The 11,313-nt window shown below is 35.9% G+C and overlaps 1 protein-coding gene across 2 annotated transcripts in view; it reads left to right on the top strand.

Moving 5' to 3' along the window:
• The first annotated feature begins 2,119 nt into the window (after window positions 1-2,119).
• Window positions 2,120-11,313, top strand: part of stx3b (syntaxin 3b) — a 32,520-nt gene continuing 23,326 nt past the window's right edge. The window contains exons 1-4 of one of the 2 annotated variants that reach the window (XM_065266452.2): window positions 2,120-2,567; window positions 9,441-9,515; window positions 9,651-9,750; window positions 10,115-10,189. In XM_065266452.2, coding sequence (XP_065122524.1) covers window positions 2,538-2,567; window positions 9,441-9,515; window positions 9,651-9,750; window positions 10,115-10,189 — 280 coding nt within the window. In that variant the 5' untranslated portion in view covers window positions 2,120-2,537. The remainder of the gene's footprint in view (window positions 2,568-9,440; window positions 9,516-9,650; window positions 9,751-10,114; window positions 10,190-11,313) is intronic. The other variant, XM_065266451.2, reaches the window with a different exon arrangement.

Below are 11,313 nucleotides of genomic sequence, written 5' to 3'. Positions count from 1 at the left end.
CTTGCCTGGTCTTATGAACACCTACAGCGAGTTGTAAGTTACAGCGCTATATAATCAAGAGTAAAATGACATGCTTGCATTGTGGTGGGTTGGTCATAATTATTCTCTAAAGGCCAATTCTGTTAATCCTCTAGGGTTTGGTATATGGTACATTTGGGGCTAAGTATTGAAAGATTTGAGTTATGAGTGTTTGTTCAGATGCATGTTTACAGGTAAAATGCCTATTCTAGGTGGGTAGTTGGTGCATTGGCAGCATTAAAAAATTAGTTTCTTAGTAGTTTTGTCTTGTTTAATCGATGTGTTTTCTTGAGCAAAATTTCTGCTTAAAAAAGCTATGAAAATCTGCCAATGGAGTAAGAAATTGTTCTTGAATTTCTTCATTTCGTTTAAAAGAAAAGTAAATTTATTTCAATATTTTTTTCTTGCCCTATTGGCAGATTCTTTTGCTTTTTTCAACCATGCATTCACTTAAACTTTATATTTTTTGTGTCTAAAACCTAGCTTTATTTTCTTTTGTCATTTTGCTTTTCAAAAAAATGCATCTTCATTTTAAGAATTTTTGGGTGTGTATTGAAAACAAGACAAAAATGCTAAGAAGCAATTTTTTCATTGTTGTGGAGTGCACACAATACAATGGACAATACATTTCTACAATTGGCAGTTTTTACATTAAATACTTGAAAGCATAATGGATTTTTTTGTGATCTGATATAGTTTAGCAAAGTAGCCCCAACACCATGTGGACTTAAAATAGTTTCAGAAGAACTGGCAATTTCTAGTGTTGTAAATTTTGCATTACAGCCATGCAGCTTTGCATGTTAGTACAAGCAGTATACATGTATAGAAAACAGACTTGTGAAATTTAAAGAATACATGATGTTGCAAAATATGTTAATGTACATTAGCAATAACAACTGCAAAAAAACAACAACAATACCAGTGGGTATGTAGTATCATGATAACATTAAAATATGGCTCTTTTGACGTTACATAAGTAGGTAACCTTAGTTATGCCAGTGATCTTTGGTTTATACCCAAATGCTTGACTTTACCAAAATAAAATTGGTCAACTTTTCCTTACTTTTTCATTTTGTTGAAACTGATGTAGTATCTGTAACAGTGACTAGCGAAAGTAGTGCTTGCCAGTGCTTTGTACATTACATAAGTGTGATGACGTAGGCAAGTTCACATGCTACCTAAATGTAGTCACCAGGGGGCAGCCGTTCCTCGCGTCACTCGTGTAGTTTTCATAAACTTGAAGAAACCCTAGAGAGGATGATATTAGTGAGACAAACCTGTACGGTTTTTGTCAGTAAACATTTGGCACAGCCCATAGTGTAACACAAGTCATTTTCGTGCCACTTAAGAATGTGATAAGAATGTGGTCGACCTCTCGTTGCGCAGAGCGATCACTGCATGACCTCAAAGTACCGCGAGACCTGTGTTTTCCAATCGCTCTCGCGGTACTTTGATGTCATGCGTTGCTCGGTCCTGCGCAGCGCCTCGTGAAGTCGAACACACCTAATGATAACGGCTGTTTTGTCACCGAGGGCAGTTTTCTCACCACCCTTGATGTTGCACTATGCGCGGTTTCCTTATCCGCTAGTAAAGGAGGCAGGGTTAATGAATGTTAGTTCTCGTGCTTCATGTGTGCTGAAGTGGCTTATACTCATTGATCTTTCACTTAATATCCTATTAAACACACTCCCATTTACACAATAAGCCAAAACGTACTGACTATATTAATGGATTACAAATAAAATACAAGTAGTACAGGTTATCTGGTATAACAGGAATATTAACATGTTGTAGCCTAGCAACATAGTTATTAGTCAGAAGCACGGAGATGCAATAAAGGAATTACTTGCTAAACAAATGTGAGTAGTTTTTAAAATAGTAAAAATAGCTACCAAATATTTATCAAAGCTAAATTTCACTATTTTAATAAGTATTCTTTGATTAACCGAAACACGACTAATTAATAATAGTTACTAGTAATAAACGAGTTGGTACCAGGAAGTAATGCTAGCTATAAATAAGTACAAGTTAAATAAATTAAAAAAAATGAAGAGTAATGGCTCGTTGTGACACAGGTGTGAACGGGGCGTGGACGAAGGCAGTGCTGCGGGTTCGAGTGTGCAGGTGCGGGAGAGAGAGACAGAGAAAGAGAGAGAGCATGCGTGAAAGCCGAGCTCTTTTCAGACCGATTATAACGAGAAAAGAGGGAGAGGGAGGAAGACAGATTAAACAGGGCGAACACAACTGTTGTTTTAATCCTCTGAGCGGATAGATTTAGAGGAGAAAAGCTACTGGTTTGGAGAAGAGCAGCCATATTGCATGGACCGCTGGTGGAATAACAGGACTCAGTCGAGCAGGATCTCAGAGTTTGGCAGAAAACATCCAGACTTCATAACTGCGAGATCCGCTGACCGGACAGACTTCACGAAACTCTTACTGTAGAGACCGTAGCATAGTTTTTAGTTTCTATTTATTACTCGTTTATTTTATTTTTAAACTCTACACGAACGTACGCAAAGATGAAGGACCGACTGGATCAACTAAAGGCGGTAAGTGTGAGTTTTTATTTGTTTAACAGACGCAAAAGAAATGGCTTTGTTGTGTTCACAATGAGTCCATACAAGTGTATAGGAATGACATTACATAATAGGAAATATGTACAAGAAAGCCGTCCGTCCAGTAATGTTGATGATCACCTATAAATAACACAACACTTGTAACTTTTGTACCAATCACTTCTTAAGTCTCACTGTAACTGATATTAGATATGGGAGCACTTCTTAAGGAGTAAATAGTGGCGAGTACACACAGTGCAGAAGAGCTGATGAGGTCATCTGTTTCAGGCAGGGGGGCCACGAGCCTCTAGTGGAGATGGGGGATGGGGGGTTCATGATGAGGATGCTGATCTTCATCTCACATCATGTGACAACAAATAAACAGACCAAGGCCATCCAAGCTAAATAAAAATGTCTTGTGGATATGTGTCATGTTGAGGGCTGAGTTAAGAGGGCTAGTGGATGTTTTTAGTCTCCCAGTTTTTTGTGTGTTTAGCAAAGATTTAAGATCCCAGGCAGGGTCAGAGGTGAGGTATTGTTGCTGAGCTGATGACTGCTCCAGTCAAATATTTTCTTTGTTGACAATGTTACCTGAAGCCGCCCGGCAGGCAATATGGGTTGGGAAGAGGAACTTGTGCGTGCGTGTGTGTGTGTGTGTTTATGGCCGAACCTTATTTACATTAGTTATAGTCTTGTTTCCGTGCTGTTTTGCATACAGAAAATCTCTCTCGCTTTGTTTTTCTGTCCTCTTCAATGTTTGGTTTCACCTCTATCCATTTCATCAGTATAAAAATAAAATATGTTTAATGCTTAAAGTACGTACGTGGTTTGGTTGATTTTATGTAGTCTTAAAGTTTCAGTCTGTTTGCGTAGAGTCACCTTGGTGGTTGCTTACTGTCCCAAAACCCGAACTCTGATAATTTGGTCTTTGGGTTTGACCTCGGTCCCTTCTTCAATGCATATCTAAAGGATTTTTTTGGAGCAGATGTAAATCGTCTTAAAGTGATGTTGATGCTTGCCTAAGGCAGCACCACTATTTGTTTGTCACATGTCTATGAGTGACCTGTCTATTATAGGAAATCCTGTTAAGAGAAACACATTTTCCTTTCTACCCTCCAATAAACGTGTATTCAGTCTGTACGTCTCTCTCTGTCCACTCTGTAATGTTTAACTTGGTGTGGCCGCTCTGTTCTTCTTTAAATCTTTGTGTATTTGAGACTACACACAGATGCACACATTAGTGTTTCTTTAGAAGAGAGCCAAAGAAAATGTGGGACATTAAACAGCTGAGTGGAAACAGTGTGAATGTGACCATTTCTCTATCCTTGTGTCAAAGCCCATTTAAGGCATAATTTTTAATAAGAAATCACACTAACTTTAGATACAATATGCAGTTAGATCAGATCTTTATACTTTAACCTAGTAATGCACACTCTTAAACATATGCTCCCTAGGCAGGAAGTCTCTTGTAAGCTTATCTTTCTACCTCGACTTGCAGCGTTTCCAGCACATTGCATGTGTGTATGAGTGTCTTTGACCTTCACACAAAAAAAAAACGTTGTGTTGGCAACACATTGTTAGATCACAAATAAACTTGAAAAGAGAGCAGAACTCTTTGTCAGCGCAATAGATAGTATTACACTTTTCCACAGGAGTAGCTGTGTGATTCATCCGAAATCTTCTCATATCTTTATGCAGAATCAGAAGATCTTTACTGATGGTCCGTTACAAAAACAAAGCAACACCAACGCACATGAATGATATAATAAATAGTGTCTTGTAATGATTAGCATGTAATGGAAAAAAGTGCCCCAAGGCCTAAACTTTCAAGGCCAGAAGGAGAACAGCCTATCATTTAGACCTAGTATATCTTTTTATTTGGGTAAAGTAACTGCCTAGTACCTATACCCAAAAACACCTAGTGACAACTCAGCCATTATGTGATCTACTTAACACCAATGACCTATAGACCTTTCTCACAACTTCCGGAAATACACAATCGTCGTGGAAATCTACTTCCTCTGCAGTCAAGGCAACATAAAAAGCCATATCTGTTCCAATCATTCCCTGTTGATGGTGAAGTTAGACAGAAATGGATTCAGGATATCCGGCGGGATAAGCAAACTTCACCATAAAAAAGGGGAGCACTTATGTATGCAGCAGACACTTCACTAAAGACGACTACATTTTAGGGCTCACTGTTCGCCGCTTGCATCCACATGCTGTCTATAGCCATTTTTCTTGGAACGAGTTCACCCGACACACAAACATACGCACACAGACATTACCAGACAAAAATGTTAACTGATGATGATAGCATCCGGCTAACGTTATTGTTGTTACACACAAGGCGTTCACTTGGACAACCATAGGCAGTAATTGAAGGTAATTGGTACCATAATGTTCATTCAAAGCAGACTATAATGTTTTAGTAAGGTAGTTTATATGATATTCAATTCAATTTTATTTATTTTTTATATTTATTTGATATCAACTATACTATACATACATTATGTCTAAGTGGACATGCACTGTAAAAAATACTTTGCTGCCTTAAAATTTTTTGTTGAATCAACTCGGATTTACAAGTCATTTCAACTTACTATTTTTTATCTTGACTAGAGATGACTACAGGTGAGTTGTTATAACTTATAAAATTAAGTTGACTTTTCTCAACTATATTTTATAAGTTGTGACAACTCATCTCTGTTGACATGACTTGTAAATCTGAGTTGATTTAACAAAAATTTTTAAGGCAGCAAAGTATTTTTTTACAGTGTGCTAGTAATGTGTCGTTTTAGTTAACAGTTCAGTAACAGTTAGCCTTGCTCTCTACTTACCTTGATATTTATGGCCAAATTCTTCATGGAAAAAGTTTTTTTGGTTTTCAGCAAATGTAATATTTGGCAAATCCGTTAACGAAGTTGTGTAGACTCTTTGATCCATTTTAAACTTGCCCGCAATGCCCGGGTTTATGTTTTTCTGGTGTGTTGATGCTTGACAGGAACTCCTACATTCATCAACAACCTTATCTTGCATTATGGTAACTAAGCCACTAAATAAATAATAAACTTCAACAACTTGCTCTCTCACCATGAACGTAGACGCTGCCATGGCATAAAAAATAAAAACCTATGTAAAGAAAAAACTAAATCCATTATGTACTAACAATTAAAAATGTTTTTACATATTTACTCGAATAATCTTTGTTAATGTTAATTCATATCAATTAACATTGTTACTAATGTTACCCGATTTTTGATAAAAACAATCGTATGATGTTTAAACGTATTGTTTCTTAATCTGTCATCAATTACTCACCGTCATGTTGTTACAAACCTGTATAAATTTCTTTGTTCTGCATAACACAAAGGAAGATATTTGTAAGGAAACGGGAAATAGAAGCACTATTAACTTCCATAGTAAGAAAAATACTACTATGGAAGTCAATGGTGCTCAAAATGGTTACAAACGTTGCTCAAAATACCGTCCTCCTTTGTGTTCATCAAAACAAAGAATGTATTCAGGTTTTTAACAACATAAGAGTAAAAAAATTATGTTACATAATGAAGTTAAATCAGTATTGGTACTGTTGTACATTTTTGCAATGGGGTTTAATGTGCCATTTGATCCCTCAGAAATGGTGAATAAGTGAAACATTTAAGGGTAGTTTACTGGACAGGGCTTATCCAAGTCGCAGATTAAAATGCATGTCTTAAAATATATCAATGCCAATGTTTTTTCTCAAGATGCACACCAGTGTTGTTTTTGTAAGGTTTGTTTGTAAAAACTACTTAAATGTCTTATAATATAATTAAGGCCTAGTCCTAAACCCTGTCCAGGAAACAGCCCCATAGTGTGTTTGACTTGTCTGTGGTTAAATGAAGGAACTGTAATTTTGATGACTTGAGAGAAATCCTCAAGTGGTGTCATTAAGAAAACGAGGTGTGATCACGCTTGGACTTTAACCCTTCGATCTTCTGACTCGCATTTGAGTTATACGGTTATCACGCGCTCTGCTCTGTGACAGTGGTAAAATACTAACACGTTTGATTATCATTGTGTAATTTTATCACTTAATTCACAATTCTTCGGCTTTTAACTCAGTTTGAGGGTTGATCTTTTCAGTGGTGTATTAATGCTGCATTTATATTATTATTATTTATTGTTTTATTGTGCACTTTTGTTGTATGTTATTGTTTATTTTATGGATTGTGTTCAGCACCTGATTCAACAGTGTTGTTTTTGATTGATTGATTGATTTTATTTGACCACTTAAATATAAAAAAAATATGAAACAGTACTCTGAGTCATACATTAAAATACATAAATAGTCAGGGATAACACAATAAAGCCCAAAAACGTATTTCCATTGTGGTCCTTAAAGATGCTTTATAAATAAATGTGGATTGAATTGGACTTGACAGTAAATGTGTTATTTAAATTATCCTTCATATTCTGAAAATTGTCACAGGTCTGTGCTTTCCAAGTCCCTACAAATCAATAAATTAAAAAAGATTTTACATGCACACTGTCAGAAAAAAAGGTACAAAGTTGTTCCTTTTTCTGTCGCTGGGGTGGTAACCTAAAAAGTACCTTTTTGTACCTTTATGGGTATAAAACACATTGAAATATTGTACATTATGGGGTACAATATTATGCTCTAAGGACCTATTGTGTACCTTAAGGAACAATTTTGTACCAGTTCAATTTTAGGGGTACAAAACCGTTAACTGTACCTTTAAAGTTACAAAATAGATCCTTAAGGAACAGTTATGTACCCCAAAAGGTACAAAATTGTATTATGTTTATATACCTGTAAAGGTACAAAACAGTACCTTGGGGTACACCCCAGCGACAAAAAGGGTACAGTTTTGTACCTTTTTTTCTGACAGTGCAAGGTCAATCAACAACCCCAAATCAGAAAAAGTTGGGACACTGTAGAAATTGTGAGTAAAAAAGGAATGGAATAATTTACTATATACTATACATCTCATAAACTTATATTTTATTCACAATTGAATATAAATAACAATCAAATGTAGAAATTGAGACATTTTGAAATGTCATGCCAAATATTGGCTCATTTTGGATTTTAACTTTTCCGGCCTCTTATTGCTACCTGTCCCAACTTTTTTTGGAATGTGTAGCTCTCATGAAATCCAAAATGAGCCAATATTTGGCATGACATTTCAAAATGTCTCCCTTTCAACATTTGATATGTTATCTATATTCTATTGTGAATAAAATATAAGTTTATGAGATTTGTAAATTATTCCATTGCTTTTTTACTCACAATTTCTACAGTGTCCCAACTTTTCCTGATTTGGGGTTGTATTATAACAGTGAGAAACTATAACCAGGCATTTACTGTTTTAAGATCAGTTTACATTCTGCTGTGTCAGCAGTGGCCTGTAGCAAGGGAAGCCTGCAAGCCATGATAACGCTATAAACCCAAACGTGGTTTTATAAGCAAATAAAAACCATTTAGCAAGCAAGCATAATATTAAACATATTAACTAAGCTCTCGAGTTGAAAACTAAGACTTATTAGCCAAGTCAAGAGAGAACAAACCAAACATTATACATCATATAGTTGTGTTCCTGTATCTCAATAGGTAGAGCATTGCATTAGCAGCACAAAGGCTGTGGGCTTGATTCACGGGGAAAACACATATTAAAGAAAAACATATACTTGTAATGAAATGTAAGTCGCTTTGGATAACATCATCTGCCAAATGCATAATATAAATGGACAAGACTAAAAAGGAGCTTCAGTCTTATTGTGAATAATGCTTCCATTTTTAATCATGTAATCTCTAATCTTAACTTGCTCTTCCTGTTATATGTCTGACTTCTCTCTTATGATGTATACATCATGTTAAAGCTGCCCTAAAGCCAGTAAAGAATGCTGGGTTATTTTTTTAAGCGCCAGCGTTGGGTAAAATGAACACAGAATTTTTTTATATTTGACGCAACAATGGGTTAAAGCAGCCCAGCATTTTGGATTACAACCTATCGGGTTGACTTTGTCCATTTTTGACCCAACTGGGTTGAAAAAACCCTGCATTTTACCTCTGTACCAATATGCAACACCGGGTTCTCACAGTCTGATCAACAACAAGAAATAAAACCCTGAATAAAGTCCTGCCCTTCTCTGTATGATTAATATTGAAGTACTGGAGTCATTTTGTTTTTCATGTCGACTTTAAAAAACATTTAACAACTGCTGTTGAATGCTTTATTCTAATTGGCTGAGAAATGTTTCACGGTATGCATTATTTTTCAATAAATTCACACCTAACCTGTCAAATGTCTTAAAATAACCACCAGAGCAATGCCTGTGGTAACCGTGGTCTAATAATTGACAGCATTTCCGCTTCGCATTGCCATCTTGGGTGTGCATTATTTTTAATTAATTCAGCGGCCTGTCGTCAATTATTCCTTACATTACCAATGTGTTGTATTTTTACATGCATTGCCTGGCTTAACAAAGAAAAAAAGCAATCTTGACATAATGTTACTCTCCCAGCTAAAGGCATTTACTGTTTACTACATAAAATCATCCTAAAAAAAACATAAAGAACATTGTGAAAATATAACTTTGATATCTTTAATATTGACCAAGTAAGATTATGCAAAGATTGAAACCAAACTTTGATTCTCCAAATCTCATTATTAGATTATAAAACTATAGCCTGGATTTCACAGAAAGACATCAATATTTGACTGAAAGTTTACAGCAATAATGTTAAGGTGAATTGGTTTCCTCCATGCTTTAAGTATTAAAGTTATAATAGATGTATGTAATATGGGAACATCTCCAGTTTTGCACAGATTTCCTCATATGCTGCATGTTGTGTTTCAGACGTGCGATCACGATGACGAAGATGTTGAACTGGCTGTGGACAATGCTGCTTTTATGGATGACTTCTTCTCTCAGGCACGGTCTTTTGTATATTTTTTGTATAACTGTGTTAGTGTACATTGCTGTAAATATTTTAGATGGGCTTCGCATGAATGTGGGTCATTGTGTGTTGTTGTTGTTGTTTAAGCGACCTTGTTTCTGTGCTTTCAGATTGAAGACATTAGGAACAGCATCGATAAGATCGATGAGAACGTGGCTGAAGTTAAGAAGCTTTACTCGGTTATTCTTTCTGCACCAACATCAGATCAGAGTAAGAGCCACATTCACACAACACACACACACACACACACACACACACACACACACACACACACACACACACACACACACACACACACACACACACACACACACACACACACACACATCTACATACAGTGTCAGCATATTGACCCAGTTTAAAGCTTGATGTTTTCACACTGACTAATTCATTACTAATACTGGAGTGTTTTATGTGTAATAAGTGAAACTGAGAAACTAGAGTCATGGCTTCTCGAAACAACTTTTATAAATGCTATAAGTTAAATGCATCTAGAGTGTCAAAACCTTATTTATTTGCTTAATAAGTGTTCTTGGTGTTATTGAGAATGTGTTTCTCTTTTTTTTATGATCAGAAACACAGGATGATTTGGAGGCGCTAACCAACGATATCAAGAAAATGGCAAACAATGCCCGTAACAAGCTAAAGAGTAAGTGTTCTTGCCTTTACACTATACTTTTACAGCATATATTACAGCTCCAATACCTCTCTTTTACCACTTTGAAACATAAAATCTATCTTCATTTAAATCTTTACAATGCGTTGAACTCCGATGATATCAAACTGACTTTTCCTACAAAATCATATCTGACAGCTCAAATTGTAAATCATTATTATAAGCTTACACTTAGAGATAAAACGCTATGAAAATGTTACATCATGGTTATAGTGACCAAAATCACCATGGTTATCAATATTTTCATGGTTTTGTGAACAATTTCTAGAAATGTAAAAAAAAAGTACATTTATTTTACATGTAAGTGCACACGACAAATCAGCAAGTCTGTGTATGTTGTGAGAAATCAGGTGTACTTTATGACCCAGGAGTAAGCTGCACGACACCTGCGCTCACAGCAGTCACAGAAGAAACAGAAAAGAGCTTTAAACTCATCAGATTACATCATTTAATGGAAAATGAATGGAAAAGATGCATCTGTCTAAAGAAATATTAAGTTAACGTGTCACTACAACTAGATTTTTCTAAATTTAAACATTTTTGGGATTTAAAGGGGACATGCCATGAAAATCTGACTTTTCCATGTTTAAGTGCCATAATTGGGTCCCCAGTGCTTCTATCAACCTAGAAAATGTGAATAAGATCAACCCAGTAATTTAGTTTTGGTAAACCATTCTCCACAAGCATGTGAAAATATAGGTCACTGAAATCTGGCTCCCCTTGTGATGTCAGAAGGGGATAATACCGCCCCTTAATCTGCACTATCCAACCACAACACTGCCATTTAGTGCAGAGATCCGCTCATTTGCATGTTAAATGACACACCCAAAGCATTTTTGCACACACCTACCAAGTGAAAATTTTAACTTGCTGTAATAAATGATCTATATGGTATTTTGAGCTGAATCTTCACATATGTACTGTGGGGACACCAAAGATTTATTTGACATCTTAAAAAAGTCTTGTGAAATGTCCCCTTTAAATTCAGTCAGTGAAGCACTTTCATCACAAACACATAGGAGCAGACGTGAATGAATGTGTTTGTCTTGCGAGCCGTGGCATGGTTGAACGATAATTAAAAAATGACGCTGTAATAC

Source organism: Paramisgurnus dabryanus, chromosome 16, assembly GCF_030506205.2.
Source record: "Paramisgurnus dabryanus chromosome 16, PD_genome_1.1, whole genome shotgun sequence".
Classification (NCBI taxonomy): Eukaryota; Metazoa; Chordata; class Actinopteri; order Cypriniformes; family Cobitidae; genus Paramisgurnus; species Paramisgurnus dabryanus.
The sequence above is the reverse complement of the archived record's forward strand: the minus strand, read 5'-3'. Positions and strand labels throughout refer to the sequence as shown.